General features: G+C 40.9%; 1 protein-coding gene across 1 annotated transcript in view; it reads left to right on the top strand.

Moving 5' to 3' along the window:
- Positions 1-17,434, top strand: part of cdk17 (cyclin dependent kinase 17) — a 34,722-nt gene extending 17,288 nt beyond the window's left edge. Inside the window, exons 2-17 of the mRNA XM_029495024.1 lie at positions 117-261; positions 2,888-3,052; positions 8,696-8,829; positions 11,388-11,513; positions 12,375-12,431; positions 12,520-12,634; positions 12,933-13,027; positions 13,296-13,358; positions 13,530-13,653; positions 13,793-13,913; positions 14,561-14,658; positions 14,751-14,856; positions 15,141-15,183; positions 15,706-15,796; positions 15,874-15,951; positions 16,301-17,434. Of these exons, the coding sequence (XP_029350884.1) occupies positions 135-261; positions 2,888-3,052; positions 8,696-8,829; positions 11,388-11,513; positions 12,375-12,431; positions 12,520-12,634; positions 12,933-13,027; positions 13,296-13,358; positions 13,530-13,653; positions 13,793-13,913; positions 14,561-14,658; positions 14,751-14,856; positions 15,141-15,183; positions 15,706-15,796; positions 15,874-15,951; positions 16,301-16,341 (1,584 nt within the window). The 5' untranslated portion in view covers positions 117-134 and the 3' untranslated portion in view covers positions 16,342-17,434. The remainder of the gene's footprint in view (positions 1-116; positions 262-2,887; positions 3,053-8,695; positions 8,830-11,387; positions 11,514-12,374; positions 12,432-12,519; positions 12,635-12,932; positions 13,028-13,295; positions 13,359-13,529; positions 13,654-13,792; positions 13,914-14,560; positions 14,659-14,750; positions 14,857-15,140; positions 15,184-15,705; positions 15,797-15,873; positions 15,952-16,300) is intronic.
- The last annotated feature ends 32 nt before the right edge of the window (positions 17,435-17,466 follow it).

Below are 17,466 nucleotides of genomic sequence, written 5' to 3'. Positions count from 1 at the left end.
AAACAAAAAAAAAAAAACAAAACAGGGAAACAAAACAATCCTGGGCATTTTTCGTTTTGTGGATCTTTCTTCGTGACTATAATAGTGCTGACTGTGCATGTCTCTGTGTCCCACAGGTAGTGCACCACCCTGCTATGGAGAAGATGAAGAGGATTAAGAAGCGTCTGTCATTAACTCTCCGCCCCAGTCAGACCATCGATGAATCCCTGTCTGAACTGGCCGAACAGATGACCATGGAGGATGGTGGCACCAAGGACAATGGTCAGTGTTTGTATTTGTTGAGCTGTATGAGTTTAGTTAAAAGCTGAATTGTTGGTGTTTTGTTGTGACTTGTTCAAAGAAATCTGGGAATCAGGTGGAAGTCTAACTTTAAAAAGACCATCTCTTATTCAGGGGCACTGGTTGATTATCAACTGCTTCCAATTTCTCTTTTAATTAACTGTAACTACAAGAGGTTTGTTTTGCATGAGAAATACCCGCCTTACCACAGCACTACACATTTTTTCTCCCACTGAAGCAGCAAAAAAAGTAGTAAAAAGTTTTCTAGACAATCTGAAACACAGTGGACCTGGGGAAGGAAACTTCCTCCTCAATATCTTCCTGAACATGTCTGTCACCAGGAAGCTGAATTACACACAGACACACACACACAACTCTCGGGGGTAGTTTAAATTATGAATTGCTCAGGCTGATGAAGAGAGAGACGATTCAGCTTGTGTGTCAGCAGCAGCTGTAATGGACTTCCAGTGAGTAGCTCTCTATCAAGTTGTGTAACAGAAGAAAGAGAGATACTCGATCTCGCATGCACACACACGCACACGCACTCTCTCTCTCTCAGACAGCAGAAGAGACAGGGTTGAATAGAGGGGGAAGAATTCACACTTTTCTTAACTTGTCTGTTGTGTAGTGTTGTGTCAGTTGGCACCAAATTTCAGTGTGACTCCAATGAGCAGCTGTTGTGACAGACACAAGGAAGTGATTGATCATCACATGTGATTGACAGCTGCCAGAATGAACTGCCACACGCATCCATCTTTTACAGTATGTTTCCCAATCTCAGACTCAACAAAGACCACAGTCAGGCAGCAGGTCACGAGAAAATAACCACAAAGCTACACAGTGAGGCCACACAGGCAGAGAGACCAGAAGAAGATTACTCCTTTTAAAGGAACGGTTCTGGATTTGTGTAGAATTCTTACTTACTTTGTTCCTGAGTTTGATGTAAAGATTGTTATTACAGTCATATGTGTCCACTAGATGTGTAGCTACAGGCTGCACATACTTCAACATGTTAGTGAGCTGTGGAGCTGTTGGCAAACTATTTTGCTTGAGATTGAGCCATGCTCCAGCTAGTATCCTCATCTACAACTGCACCATTGATTATTCCTTTTTATTAGTCATTATTATTTGTCAGTATTTTCACGCATACTATCAGTCAGCAGTACATACAACTATTTACAGGCACCCCCCTCCTCTCCTCTCTGAAGTTTCTTCCTATTAACAGATAGGCATAACTTTCATTGCTAGTGTTTACCGCTGTTTCCCAGAGGCTCATACCTCAGCTCAGGCTCAGCTTTGAGTCTGATTCTGCTGTAATGTAGTAAAGGCATAAATGCCCAAAATACTGATAAAAGAGGGAGTTCTGCTATTTCACTGTCTCCATGTGCTGCTGTTTATAGGAAACAGTTTGGTTTTTAATACAGTAAGGTATTTGCCTGATCCTGCACAATGGCTTGAGATACAGTATGTTATAAAATTTGAATTTGGTTGAATGGTTCAATCAGACTCCACACTGAAAGAGTTTGATAAGAGATGTTCAAATGAAGTAGTGTTTTTATAGATCTATAATTGAAATCTAAGAAACAACTTTGTAATTTTTTCACTACCCAAACCGGCTGTTGAAAAGCTCACCACAGGAAAACTACACCTAGCCATGTGTCCTCTGTGGTATGTGTGCTACCGGGTGAGCTGCCAGCATACTGCAGCCCTGACATTTTTACCTTCTTGTTAAGATCATTCAACATGCAATTCTGATATGTCTGACAAGCACCTGAAGGCAGCATAGTATCGATTGGTGCAGCTGACATGTGGAAACAGAGCACAGTCTGTCAGAGCCAAGTTTATAAGGTCAGATCAACAAAATACAGGCAGTGAGCAGAAAGATGAAGCAGCAAAGTCGAACAGACTTGGGGCATGTGTCCGTATTGAGTTTTACTCTTGTGCACTGCACATTGGCTTTTTTCTATGACAATATCTTATCACAACATTTCCCCTTTGTTGTGCGATGGACAAATATTGTCCCTTTGCTTTTTATCAACATTTGTTTTTGCCCCTCTGACAGCAGGAAGATTGGATGTGTGTTACACAATCTGTATAAGACACCACTGTCATCATCCAGTCCCTCACAAAAGCAGAGCCACTAACCACTAACCATCTGCTCTGCTCCCACCAATGTCCCTGTTGTGATAGCTTCTGTCCGATATGTCCAACAGCTCCTGGTAGACAGCCATGGCCAGAACGAGCTTCTCTATTTTTTTAATTGCCAAGGTGGTGGCATGTGACTATATACACTCTGTCCTCACTGGGAATAATTGGAAAAAAAGATGCTGGCACTCAGCATAAAACACCATATGGACACACCCTCATGGCCTGTTGAATGACAAATAGGTTAGGATTGGAATCGTGATTGTTAAGGGATGGTCTCCAATTCAGACAGTTCCTTGGATTTCAAACTTTCTGGACTTTGACTTAAATATCAGATAAAGTTCTGTGTGATAGGTGAGATGAGAGCTGATATTTGCCGCTGTGCTTGGTTTTGACCTCAATTGGTTTTTGAAAATCTTTACAAAAAAATTGAAATCACAAAAGTTTTTGTTTTGTGTTTCAGAGCCCTTCATGAGGAATGGCCGCCCCCCCACCTCCCACAGCATGCACTCCTTCCTGCACCAGTACACCGGCTCCTTCAAGAAGCCCCCCCTCCGCCGCCCACACAGCGTCATTGGAGGCACCCTGGGCTCCTTCATGGCAATGCCACGCAATGGCAGTCGCCTGGGTGAGACACGTACACATTTTCACTTGCACAACATTTACACAAGTGGCAGGAAGCGAGTGGAGGGAGAACAGATGGCATCTGGAAACAAACAGGAAACGTGTCATGGTCCTGAGATTTCTGTCCTCCTCCTTATTACATGCTCTCGGTCAGGGTGACAGGGTGTCTTTCCCGTGAGGCAGTCGGTCTCTCTCCACCCTCAGCAGGGCTGCTTTCACCCAAGAGAAATCTGGATGGGGGATGCAGTCAAACATGACACAGGTTCCTGTGTGACGTGACTCACTGCATTCTATCCATAACAGCAAGACTCCTCCTCTGGGCTGGGAGGAAGACGATGCTGATGATTCAAAGCAGCAACAGATTGAAGCTGAGGGTCAGGACAGCCCAGAGGGTGTGGGATGATACATGGGAACATCTTGTGGGTATCAAGATCTACCAGCCTACAGGCGGCCAGGTGAATATTTAGTCAAGAGATGTTCTTGAGAAGAATTGTTCTTCAACATTTTGGCCAAAGAAATAAAACATTAATATACTATTTTGCCAATAAAGTCCCAATTTTGCACATTTACATCAAGAAAGGTTCATAGAAATTAGTAATCAAGTTGTCATGTGATTCTTCCAGCACTGATTGGAGCTGAATAATTTGTGAAATAATTTGTGAAACTGTTGAACATGGTAGGCATTAGCATGTTACCGTTTCCGTTGTAGCAATGTTGGCATGTTTCGATTAAAGTGTCGCTGTAGTGTCTTTGCTGATGGGCACTGACATGAAGGGATGGATATCTATATTTATTGCTGATTCTTTAATAATTCCACTGCCAGCATGATCAGTCACACCTGACTGTAGCATACAGATGTTCTGTCATCGTTCAGCATTGTTTGACTGATATTTCTCCATGTGGCGGTCAGCAACCGGCAGCATCTGTTCAAACCATCCAGTTTTGCGGTGTAGAGTATCTGCTAACAATTGATACCATATTGATCAATCACTATATATGTGGGCCCTGATGGGTGCCCCTCTCAGCTATGGATTGTAAATGGGTGAGTCACCAGAGGACTTGTGTAGGCATGGGACCCTGACCTAGTTTTAGGGATGTGTATCTAAAAACAGGACATTTAATTGGGACATGGATGTAGCACATATTGCTGCTTCACCGTGTGTGCTGATTAGCAAAGCTGCTAAACACAGCAAAAAATGGAAGCACAAATTGATGAGTAGAGAGGGATGTGTGGAAATGATAAGAAAAGAGGGAGATTAATTTGTCTTTGTAGGAAGAAAGAGGAGGTGCATTAACAGGGTTTAAAGAAAAAGATGTAGCAAGAACAAACATCAGCTTTTGGGGATTTAAAGAGGACACAGGCTGTTAGAAAGTGAAGGAATGATATGAATAGATGTACAAATAAGAGAAAAAGAATTCTTTTGGTTGACTATAATGAAGCTATAAAACAGCAGGAGATAACAGAGGTATGAGAAAGAAAAAGGTTGTTGAAAGGAGAAGAAAGTGGGACAGATGAGATCATATATCAGCTTTGGAGAAGTTAGAAGATGCAGGTAGTGAAGGAATGTGTTGAAGAGAGGGAGTCAGACACTCCCTGCAAAAACTTCACAAGAGAGAAAAACAAGAACAGAGGAAAAGAAATGAGTTAAAAAGAGGGAAGTGGGAAGAAAGGCTGGAAGTTTTGAAATGAGTCAAAAAATGAGAGAAGTGACAGAAAAGGGGAAGAGAGTTTTCAAAGTGGAGATAAGATGGCAAGTGAGCCGTGAAGTTCATGTTTGTTGTGTTTGTACACTGGGTTAGGAGGAAGAAAGTAAGACAGTGAAATTGAGGAATTTTCTGAAAAAAGTTATATAATATCCTGAGGACTTGGGCTTACAGCATGCATGTATTATAAACTCTATTTTTATACAGGCAAACAACATGATACAGTTAATAGGCTAAATCACCTGTTTACATTTATTAGGCAGTATGTACATGTTTCACTGGACTAAAGTTGTGTTCAGTGGCAGCTTTGTGAAGATGATTTGGGGCTGTTATTTTCTGCCTCTTGGGGTACTGGTGTCATTGCTATTAAGTCAGGCAGTTAATCCATATTGTCAGGAAAGGTAAATATAAATGTTATTGTCTTATCTTTCAAGTAAATTAGCTATAATTCTCTCTCTAACATTATGTATGTATTTAATTGATATTCCTGTTGCTTGGGCAACATTCGGATATATATTGTGAAGTCTTGTGTGAAGGTTAGATGTTCGTGCATTCAAGCTACATAGTGTGAATGAGAAATTAACATGTAACATGAGTGACAAACCTTATATTATAAATTGAGCCAGTTTTCTGTATACCGCATAAACTCGCCCAACAGTAATGGAAGTTATGCCAATCAACACACCACATGTTGTGTGTTCCACAGTCAGGATCCTGCTCTTGTCTCTCACTGTCATGGCTCAGTGGGACACTTGACATTGTTGTGTGTTTCATACTGTGACAGGTCAACATGTCTGCTGTTCAGAGGACAGGGCTGGGTCACACAAGCCACTTCACTGGGGTTGATGGATTCTAATGAGGTCTGCGTCAAACTGCTGATATTGACCCAGTTCAGACCTGTTCTCAGGGCAGTGGACTGCTCCAACTACAGATACAAACCCACCCAAGATGCTTTAGAAAGCATTTGAGATCTGATCTTTGGTTACATTCAGTAGTGGTCTGGAATACATTCTTAGCATTGTGAATTCTTATGTGTCTTGGGCCGAGTTAGAAGTCCCCCTCCTCTACTGATGTCTTCTGTTGCGGTCTGATTAGTACAACACAGCATCATTAAGAACTGAAAATATCTGACTATTTAACATGGATAAGACCTGATTTCTGCAGATTGATTTGGTGAACCTTTACGTATGCACACTTACCTTTTGATTGGCTGAAAACAACACCACATGCCTGTCTAGTGATGCTTAGTGATGCTTAAAAAGACTAAACTCACTTTGTAAATGTTAGCATTTAACTCAAAACAGTGCTCCTCTTTAGCACAGCCTGAAATAGCTGCTAACATGGCATGTGTTATTAATTGTCACCTTTCGTAGCTTAACACAACTTTAACATGGTTAAAGTTACAATATACGATCTATCAGCTTGCATGATTTATTTAAAACTGAAAAATCCTGACTCTAAATCAATTATGGAATCATATATGGAAAACAGAGCACATCATGATAAATGCAAGAGGATTACATTTGACGTGTCTATTCAATTGATGTGTATTCAGTGATGTGTCTATTCAGAATACAGTTCAAAAGCCTCCTAACCTACAAAGCTCTAAGTGATCAAGCTCAGTGGTATCTCAGAGAAGTCATCATTCCTTATTGTCCCAGGAGGTCTCTTCGCTCTCTAGATGGATGTTTACTTGTGGTTCCCAGAGTCCCCAAGAGTAAATCAGGAGGCAGATCTTTCAGCTATCAAGCTCCTCTTCTATGGAACCAAAGTTTTTTTTTGTGCTGCTATAGCCTCTCACTGTGTCTTTCTCACTGCCTCTGCCTCTCTTTCTTTGTTTTATGTGTGCTGTTGAGTATGTGCATTAACAACACTTTGTTTGCACAGCCTATATATGTAGCCTCTTGGAAGAGTATTCAGGAGATGAATGACAGTAGATGATTGTCAAAGCAAAAGTAAAAAAAAAAAAAAAACAGATGAAGAAATGAGGAAGATCTTCCAGTAAGGGAGGAATGTGGACCAGTGAGAGGATAGGAAGGGGGAGATCTCATCTCCCTCCATCTCCTTCTGGAAACCTTGCCACAATCTCATGTTCCTGCCTTTGTCCTACGTCTTCTTTTCGTTAATTTTCTTTCCTTCTTAACTTAATTACCCTAAAAATTCTACTGCAGTTTGTTAAGCTCTTCCACTGACGTAAAGTCAGTCAGAGGAGGAGCAGAGAAGTTTCACACCAATCGTCTGGAGTGAAAGAGAGAGTGATATGCAATAGTGCAACAGACGGGACCGACTCCAGAGGAAAACCCTGAAAACAACATGCTTTGTTTCTAAAACTGGATCAGCAGTTCCTATAATCTTGACAGGCTCTGCTGCAGAATGTTGGCGTGTCTGCGGCCATCTGTTGCAAAAACCATAGTGTGTGTTTTGGTTGCGGCTGCACCACAGAGTAATGAGGGAGCGCCTTATGAAGGGAACGGAATAGATTGAGAGAGCAAAACTTCATACTTGTTTTCTAGTAACTAATCATCTTTGATATGAAGATCAGAGGATGATCAAGTTTGAAATTACTGCACAGATAGTCTGCATCTACACAGATTTCTCTGCTCTGTGCCTCTGCATCTGATGACAGACTGCACGGAGGCGCTGACACACTGATGACAGAGAGCTGCTGAGCCAGAGCTACTCATTAACACTGCATGTGCATGTGTGTGTGTGTGTATTTGGAGGAGAAGGTTATGTTCTCTCCTGCTGTGCTGTGGAGGAAGTGGTGTATGTTGGAGGGGTAAATTTGTGCCCAGGGGTTACAAGGCTCCAAAGGGGAGGGAGAGAGGAGGTAGGAGAGTGTAATGGGGCAATACAAATAAAAATGCAGTGGTTTCAAATCATTGTCCCATGTTGATGTGCAGTTTGAAGATATTCTATTGCTCTTCACTGTTGATGATTAAGCATTTCCCAAATTTCAACTCAAATTGATAGTTATAAAGTTCCAAATATTTTGTGATTGTGTGAAATGTCACGTTCAAAATTTAAAGGTGTTCAAGGTGACAGACCATTGTGGTTATGGTGTTGTGGTGCCAAAGAGATAATGCAAACTACCAATTAACATGTTTGTTTGGTACACAGTCAACAAAAATTACATAATCGTAATTTTGCTACTTTTTTCAGTGAAAATAAAATCAGTGTTTGTTCTTGTCTGGGTTTTCATGGGGTACAAGCTAGTGACCTCATAATCTGAAGAAAATGTTGGAAAACATGTCTAAAAAAACAAAAAAAAAACAAACTCCAACATTGTCCTAACTCCAGGGAATATTTGTTTCATTTGCTGATAACAGCTGTAAGAAAACCATTGAGAGGAACTGATTGAAATAGTTTATGCAATGCGAAATATAACCTTTATATTTTACCTACAGATGAATCCATTATTTAAGGTATAGTCAGAGCTGTTTCCTTTGTGCCATGATGTAGCTCTGTTAGGAATTAGTGCTATATAAATAAATTTGATTTGATTGGATTTCAAGGTAACATAACAGTGTAATAAATAACATTTCAGTGTAAATACAAGCAGATATAGGTCTGAAGAACAACCTAAACAGAATACAAACAACAGCATGATAAACGTCCATCCATCCTTTTCCCTTATAGGGTGGGTGGGGGGGTAATTACTACAAGCCTGTAGTAATTGCCTGATGTAAGCCACTACCCTCATGCAATAGTAATTGCCCTAAACCCTACTTGAGGGAGGAAGCTCCTGTACCTGGAGGGAACTAACACAGCCATTTTATTTTGTGTTGTACTAAGCTGAAGAAAAAGATACAATTATTGTTTGTCCTCATCTCTTCTCACAGCTGCACTGTAGTGTGTTTTCACATCTGAAGAATTGTTAATATAATAGTTTTAAATGATAAATCATAGACTTCAACGTTACAGTATGACATCCTTCCCTCAGACATCGTGCATGAAAACTTGAAGATGGGATCAGACGGGGAGAGCGATCAGGCTTCAGGGACGTCGTCAGACGAGGTTCAGTCTCCAACTGGTGTCTGCCTAAGAAACCGAGTCCACCGGCGGATCTCCATGGAGGTGAGATGCTTGCACACACATGTTGCAAAAATCACTGATGTGGCGTGTCTGCATTCCATCCTTCAACCTCCCCCAATCTTCCTCCTCCTCTTCACCTCATGGGAGATGTAAGTCAGGAGTGAGGCGGAGGAGGGGGTCATTCGTGTCCTAATGGGCTCTCAGTGTTTGGGCATCATGATACTGATAGCAGGTCCCTTAGGACCACAGCAGAGTCTGCTAAAGAGATGCAGTCTGATCGTCTGTGACCTCAGTGACTCTCTATATGTTGACTCTCTCAGCAGAGCATGTTGGGATATGAGCTTCCTTTGTCCCTCTTTTATGGGGCTGATCCAAAAGTGCTTGATTTCCTTTAAAATCTTGCTTTTCAGAAGCTTTTTAAATCCATGATTGTGAATAAGCTGTTATGGCCCACAGCATAAACTAGACACAGTCACTAATAAAAGACCAACAGGATGAAATGGAAAAATACTGCGTGATTATCATGGGACCTTCTACTTTTACTTGTTTTTAAGCTAGACATTTTTTGGTCTGAGCCTCAGTTAACGTCTTAGATATAAGAGACACTGTTCCACACTTGTGATTATATTAATAGAATGTTGTTACGCAATAAAGCGATGCTAAATAAGGATGTTACTGAATGAAGTAATGTATGATGCTAAATATGTGAGTTTACTCAATTAACCATCTTCATCCTCATGAATGTATCTGAAAGGGTTTAGCATCCCAAACTGGAGGCCTCCTGCCCTCTGCTGGCCAAGGAATGTACATCATAAAATCACCTGACAACATATGATATGACACAAGCACACACAAACACGCACACATATGTGCTCTATTACATGAGCACAGGTTCCTGTTGATGCTGCAGGTTTTATTTAATCTGTATTAAATGAGGAGGTGATGAAGCAGTCTCTCACTGTTTCAGTTGGTACCTTGACCCTGTAGCTTTATTATCATCACACTTTAAGGACCCATGCAAAAGACACTCTCAATCAACCTTAAACTCAATCAACAAAATAGGATTTAATATTAATAAAAAAAAAAACAGAACAAAACAAAACTTTAGAGTGACACATACTTTTCTTAACGTTACTTTCTAATTATAATGCAGGTATAAGCACCTGAGAGGCAAAAGGTTAGGACCACATACAATGTTTACACAAAATCCTCTAAATTTATAGACGTAACGGTCAGTTCCCCAAAATATTCATTTTACAGCTTTATGATCACAAAATATACAATATAGGACCTTTAATTATATGAAATAAAAAATGTTCAAGTACCTTGATCCAAAGAAGAAATGTAAAGGATTCTTTTATTTCTAATCAATTCGCACTCATTCAGTGTCACACATCTGCTACTGCTTATCCATTTCTGGGTCACACTAGGTGCTGGAGCCAATCTCAGCAAATGTTCCAGGCAAGGGTGGTGTGCACTCTGAACAGGTCACCAGTCTATTGTAGAGCCCACACATAGAGACAAACAGAACAAAAACAAGCACTCATACCTCCCGGCAATCTAGAGTCACCAATCAACCTAGACATGCAACTTAGACATTTGGACTGTGTGAGGAAACCGGAGTACCTGAAGGAAACCCACTCAGGCACGGGGAGACATTCAAACTCAGAATGTCACAGAAAGGCAGAAGATGTGACCAACAGCCACAGAGCCATTGTGCTGCCTTCTTAATTGACTTGAAAATTTATTTTCTGACTTTACATGAATTGATTCATGAACTGAGGAATTAATATGAATGAAACTTAGTTTAAAAAAAAAAAAAAAAAAACAACTCTGGACAGACAAAACATGTGGCGACTTAATTAGCTGGGAGGACAAGCATAAGTCACATTATTTAAGACTTTATCCAGACTGATAAATTTAACCTTATTCAGGGTTTGAAGCTGGCAGCTTCTCTGAGCAGTATCATCACTAGGAGTTGACAACAGAGGATAAGTTGATGGTATTTATATGACAACAAATGTGACATCTGTATTTTTACTCCACTGTCTTCTGTTTCACAAGTTCAACTTTATGAGATTTAGTCTTGTTTTGATCCCAGAATAGCACTGATGAGTCGTCCAAAACGATGACACGCTGAGATTAATAAAAATATTAATGGTTTGTTTTTATCTTTGCTGCCTGATTGCACATCTGTTTTTGGAATTGATTGATGTTGATCAAGGCTTCTGCTGCTGAGGTGTTTCTTAATCTTATTTTTATCCTTCAGAAGATGGTGATAGACCCGATCTGTGTCTTCTCTCTGTCAGAGCAAGTTATTTTAGACACGGTGCATGTGGGTGGGCTATGTAGGCTACTCTGTCTTATGCTGCAACACGAGGGATGTATCAGTGAATTTTCTCACGACGAAGCTTGCAGAGAATCATCTTTGTAGCTCGGATACATGAGATCATGCTGTTGGCTGTGTATGTCATCGTTATAATGAGTGGGAAGGGCATGTATTTGATCTGGCTTTAAACAATTTTTTACGCAGACACAAAACTGTCAAATTAAAAGCTAATCTAAATCCTAAACTGTGTGTGTGTGTGTGTGTGTTGTAGGACCTCAACAAGCGTCTGTCGCTACCTGCTGACATCCGAATTCCTGATGGTTACCTGGAGAAGCTGCAGCTTAGCAGCCCACCCTTCGACCAGCCGCTAAGTCGACGCTCCCGTCGAGCTTCATTGGTCAGTTTCTGTGTGTGCATGCATGTGCACCACCTTTTTATTGCTTTGCTGTGCTTGCAGTCCTGCTTCCAGGCTCTTTTCTGTGTTGGTTACCATGGCAACTGGCCCAGTGTGAGCCTTGGAAGGTTTAATAGGGAGTCAGTGTCAACACCCACCTCCCACCTTTAGTCCATGAAATGGGATGATAAGCCTCAACTGTGCTGTGAATCCGCTGCCTCTGTTGTAAACTGTCGGTGAAGAGCAGGGTTGTATACATTACTGTACTGAAAAAGCTGTACAGTGGATGTGGTTTCTATTAGTTTCTACAGAATCAGATGAAACTTAATTATTTCAAGTAGCTACTATTTCAGCAGCTGCTCTGGAGAGTGCAAGGGCCCTTCAGACAAAGCTCATAAAAACATGATGATTTGAGTATCTGAGTTTTCATTACTCAAATAGGATTTGTGTGTGTGTGTGTGTTTTTTTTTTTTGTTTTTTTTTTTTTGGATTTTATGGGTTCCTTTGAAGGAAGCTCTTTTTCTTTAGTTTTTTTTTTCTCTTTCCATTATAGCATATCAGCACCATGAAATTATAATGAATTATCTAAAAGCACCTGCTGTCTACAGTGTTAACAAGATGATGATTATCAGGCAGCTCTGGAGGGCTCTTCCCCACTATTCCTTTCATTATGATGGACATCAGAGGTAGTAATATCCTCAGGAGGTGGAAGTCACACTGAATCTGAAAGTGTGTCTATATTGTCTCCCTCTCATGTTTGACTTTACAGATCAAACCCCATACCCCTACATTATAGCTGTGTGTTATTAGTGACTGGTTGTGTAATATATGATATATTAATTAATTTTTCTGCCTTTCCCACAGTCTGAGATTGGTTTTGGGAAGTTGGAGACGTACATTAAGCTGGACAAACTGGGAGAGGTGAAGAGGGCCGGGCACACTAATTACATGATATGCATCATAACTCTGCTGTCAGTGATACTGAGCTAGTGTTATGTGTTACTCTTAGGGAACCTATGCCACAGTGTTCAAAGGACGCAGCAAGCTCACAGACAACCTGGTAGCATTGAAGGAGATCAGGTTGGAGCACGAAGAGGGGGCACCATGCACTGCTATCAGAGAAGGTAATCAGCTTTATATCATCAGGTTGTTTAATTTTCTTTGTATTGATTTTGTTTGTCTTTGTGCTATTTACTCTTTTATTCATCTGCACTTGTGGTCAGCATGCCATGGATGTAAACGCATAAGATCAGCTCCTGCTCTTTTTCGATGTCCAGTAAAAAGAAAAAGTGACTCTCCTCAGATTTATCAGGTCCATTATGGAAAATCAAATGCTGGTTGAACTTCTTTAAATGGTCACAGTTTGAAAAACCGCTAACGCTAACCAAAGCGGGTTGTACATGTCTGCCTTTGTTTTTGCAGTGTCGTTACTGAAGGACCTCAAACACGCCAACATTGTGACACTACATGACATTGTTCACACAGACAAGAGCCTCACGCTTGTCTTCGAGTACCTGGTGAGGTCCAGAGTTTGTCAGACAAGATGATTTAAGACAAAGGAGAGAGCTGGAAATACTGTTTTAAACTATTTTTACATTCATTTATCATACAGTTTTTCCCAGCCTTCTCAGATTAATATATAAAAATTAACAATAATCAGTAAGATGTTTCATGATGTAGACCGACAAGGTGAAATGTTTGTGAGAAATGGAGAAAATACCTTTTGCAGATTTTCTTTGGCTGTTTTTGCCTCCATCATCAGTGTGACAGCGTGTCCTCTTTTAGGATAAGGATCTGAAGCAGTACATGGATGACTGTGGGAACATAATGAGCATGCACAATGTGAAGGTGAGAACGAGCATAGAGTTGTTGAATGATAACACGCTGTCCGGTTTGCAAATTTATGCAAAATTCTGAGCTATAAGTATTCACACCAATGAGGGATTTTGAAAAGATGCAGATTTAATGTGTAGAGCAGGCAGGTAAAAAACATCTGGTCTTTTTCTCATGTCTCTGCAGATCTTCCTGTTCCAGATATTACGAGGTCTTTCATATTGTCATAAGAGGAAAGTTCTCCACAGGGACCTGAAGCCCCAGAACCTCCTGATCAATGAGAGAGGAGAACTCAAACTGGCTGATTTTGGTGAGATGTTTTTGAAGGAACAACTGTTAACTGAATGAAAATTTGACTACCTCCTGTTCCCTCAATGTGTATTACTTTCTATTTCTATTGTCCTGTGTAATGATCCTAATGCGTGTTTTCATCTGTGGTGGGCTGGCAGGTCTGGCAAGAGCAAAGTCTGTTCCAACTAAAACCTACTCCAATGAGGTTGTGACTCTTTGGTACCGGCCTCCTGATGTTCTCCTAGGGTCGTCAGAGTATTCAACGCAGATCGACATGTGGTAAGAGCCTAACAGCAACACTGCAACTGTTGACATACTTACATTAACAGCGCTTTGAACAGGTTGCCTTTGTGTGATTTTAATTGTGTGACCCTCTGCTCTAAAGAGGTTTAGTGTCTTTGAAAACAGTGCTTTGGTTTTACAGCCTGTACATCAGCTGAGAAACTCACCATTGTGGAACAGTTAACTGAAATGACTTATTTCCCCTCGTAGCTGTTGGCTGTTAACACAGGAAAAAAGAAAAGATTAAAAGATTCAAAGTCATCCGAGCAGCTGATTAAGTTGTAATAATATGTCACTGTTATCTTGACAGCTTGTTATGGTTCCTATTTGTGGCCAAAATATACATAATGGAGCTTTAATTGACATTATCTTTCAGTTCATGGATGACCGGCCCATTGGGGCATTGATTCATAAGTGGATAAAATAAGTAGATTTGTTACAGCCTCTAAAATGGAACAAACTGTTGTGTTTTATGGAACATTGTCTGCTAAGTACTGAATAACGAGTGCATTTGTTTTTCTTCTCTTTAAATAAGAGAAAATGGGTAGCGGAAACGTGTGAAAGAATTCCTGTTGTTTTTGGATATTTTATAGACAAAGGAATGAATGCAACAGTGATGAAATCTACTGTGTCTGTGTCTGCAGGGGTGTGGGTTGTATTTTCTATGAGATGGCTGCAGGTCGGCCTCTGTTCCCCGGCTCCACCGTGGAGGACGAGCTCCACCTCATCTTCAGATTACTGGGTAAGTGGCTCCTAGCCCAGGTGTTTCACCACATGTTATTGCCTTTTCAGCTGAACATAGAAACACATTGTGTGTCTGGTTTGTTACTTCAGGGACACCCACAGAGGAAAACTGGCTGGGCATCTCCTCCATCGAGGAGTTCAAATCCTACAACTTCCCTAAATATAAACCACAGCCACTCATCAACCACGCTCCCAGGTATGTGTGTATGTTTTTTTGTGTGGGTGTGTGTGTGTGTGGTTGGGGAGGGCTCACATTTTGGAGTACAAGTATGTTTATTTTTTACACGTCCAAGTAAGGAGTAGTGGTGTGTGTGTGCGTGTGTGCGTGTGTGTGCACATGTGCACATGCCAAAGGCAGGAAATCCTGTGGAATATTTCAAAGACGACTGTCCACTTCCTTCCTCCCATGAGCCTTTACATTCCCATGAGCCTCTGCTGCAGGCAGACAGTAAACTGTTTCTCTTCTCTTTTCTCCTATAGGCTGGATGGTGAAGGCATTGAGCTGCTGCTGGCTTTCCTCAAAGTGAGTGTTTGCTTCCTCTATATTACCCGGAATGCACTTCGCTCTAAACAGATATATCTAGCTGGTAACTATGTATCCCTTTTTTGTTTTTAATTTCGTTCTAACTAATTGAAATTAAATTCATAATAAAAATCCCTTGTGTCAAAAATCTGGAAAGTGAGATGGTGACATTGCATCATAGAGACAGCAGTTAATCATCATTTTGAGCTGAACCCAGCTCAATTCAAATAAACTTAACTCGCATGAATATTAAGTAGAGTTGTTATGTTTCAACAAGAAAAGGAGGTGACACAAAAGGATAGTCCAATATAATCCATCACATAATCCACTGTGAACTGGCAGAAACACAATACAATATAAAATAAAATGTAAAAACCAGTCCAGCAACAAACTAGCTGTTTCCAACTATAATTAGTTATCAAATACACTCAACTGCAACTACACCTCTACTGGCAGACGAGTTTCTTTTTTTGTCTGTCATAACAAATCATTGGTCAATATTTCCTCTTCCTGTCTCCACAGTACGAGTCCAAAAAGAGGATTTCAGCAGATGAGGCGATGAAACATTCCTACTTCAGACAGCTGGGAATGAGGGTCCACACACTGCACGAGAGTAAGATGAAGACGCGTCTGTCTGTCTCTCTGTCTTACTACTTTCCTGCTATTAACCGAATCTCTGTTCTGTTCCAGGTGTCTCATTATTCACATTAAAAGAAGTGCAGCTGCAGAAGGACCCTGGCTACAGGAACTCTTCATACCCAGAGTCAGGTGGGTGGGGAACGTCACCGTGTTTTCTTACTGTGTAGCAGGCAAACTGAGTGCTCATGATCATTTAGTATTGGACTTCCGTAACATTTGGAAAGTCATGAGAGGCAGAATTAATGAGTGGCCACAACCTTTCACCTCCAGATTGTAATGTGGATTCTTTTGTGAGATGTGGTGTGAGAGCTTTTAATGTTAATTGACCCATTTAGCTTCATTATCTGCTAATATGAAAGAATATATGAAAGTGTATTTATTATTTCTTTCATTCAACCCTCGCAACTTCAGAGCCTGGAGTTCGCTGTGGAGGTGTTCATATGAAACAGTGGCATTATGGGTGTTGTATTTCTTTCAGGTAACAGCAAGATCAGCAGGAGGCAGAGCATGCTCTTCTAACACAGTGAGGAAGATGGTCGTCTGCCCAACTTCATCATCCTTTCCCACCAACCTCTCGCATGAGCCCACCTCCTCTCAGAGTGACCCCCCTCCTACACACACACACACACACTTAAACATGCACACACATACATCCCTCTGAGTGAGTGACTCTGGGTTGGATCTATTTGGAGATTGTGTTTATTTATTGGGTGGGGGGACGGAATGAGGTTGAATTTTTTGCTGCTAAACTACTACTGTCTGTATTTAACACACCGTGTGTGTGCATGTGTGCGTGTGTGTACATGATGTGAACTCCAGAAGATGCCGTGCACAGTTGAGCAGTCAGTGAGGTTTACTCAGTTTTGTGTTTTGTTTTTTTGATGATAATTCCACTGATGTTGATGTCGACGCTGTGATCCAAGTTGTTGTTCTCTTTTTTTCATGCTTGGAGACCGAACGCTTCAGTTTCTTCAGGTTTTCTCTTTTTTTATATATATATATATAAATATGTATATCTATATATATATATATTGATATATATATATATATCGATATATATATTTGGAGTTTATGGTTTGTTGCTCTCTGAGCTTCCGTGACTGGACTTCACAGCATTTCCAGTTGCAGAAGGACCAGGGGGTTTGTTTGGGAAACGTTTGGGATTACCTATTGTCAACATTTCAAATGGTATCATATATGAGAGCTGCTGCTGCCCTCTGGGTGTCACAGTGAGGGTTAGCAGGCAGGACTATCCTAACAGCTTGAAGCTGAGGGTTAAAAAGCACAGAGTCACTGCAGTGGCTCTGCAACTGGACCAAAACCGAGGAGAGGAGGAATACTGGAGCTGAGCAAGAAGTCATGTGACATCCCACAGGAAGCCAGAAAGCCTTCCTTAAAACCCCTCACTAAACTGCCAGGACTTCAGTGCTTTTTTTAAAAAAGAAAATGCAAGCTACACGCTCTGATCTCACTGCAGTAACGCTTTGTTTTTAACTTGCACTGCGGTGTGTTTTTTTTTTTTTGAATCAGGGACCCGGGCCTCAACATGGCTGAGTTTACCCAACAGTATTAAGATGTGTACTCTGTATCTGTGACCTTTGACCTCTCCTTGTGAAACAACAGTGTCATTGTGGCATGTTTTTC

This window comes from Echeneis naucrates, chromosome 23 (assembly GCF_900963305.1).
Source record: "Echeneis naucrates chromosome 23, fEcheNa1.1, whole genome shotgun sequence".
Classification (NCBI taxonomy): Eukaryota; Metazoa; Chordata; class Actinopteri; order Carangiformes; family Echeneidae; genus Echeneis; species Echeneis naucrates.
The sequence above is the reverse complement of the archived record's forward strand: the minus strand, read 5'-3'. Positions and strand labels throughout refer to the sequence as shown.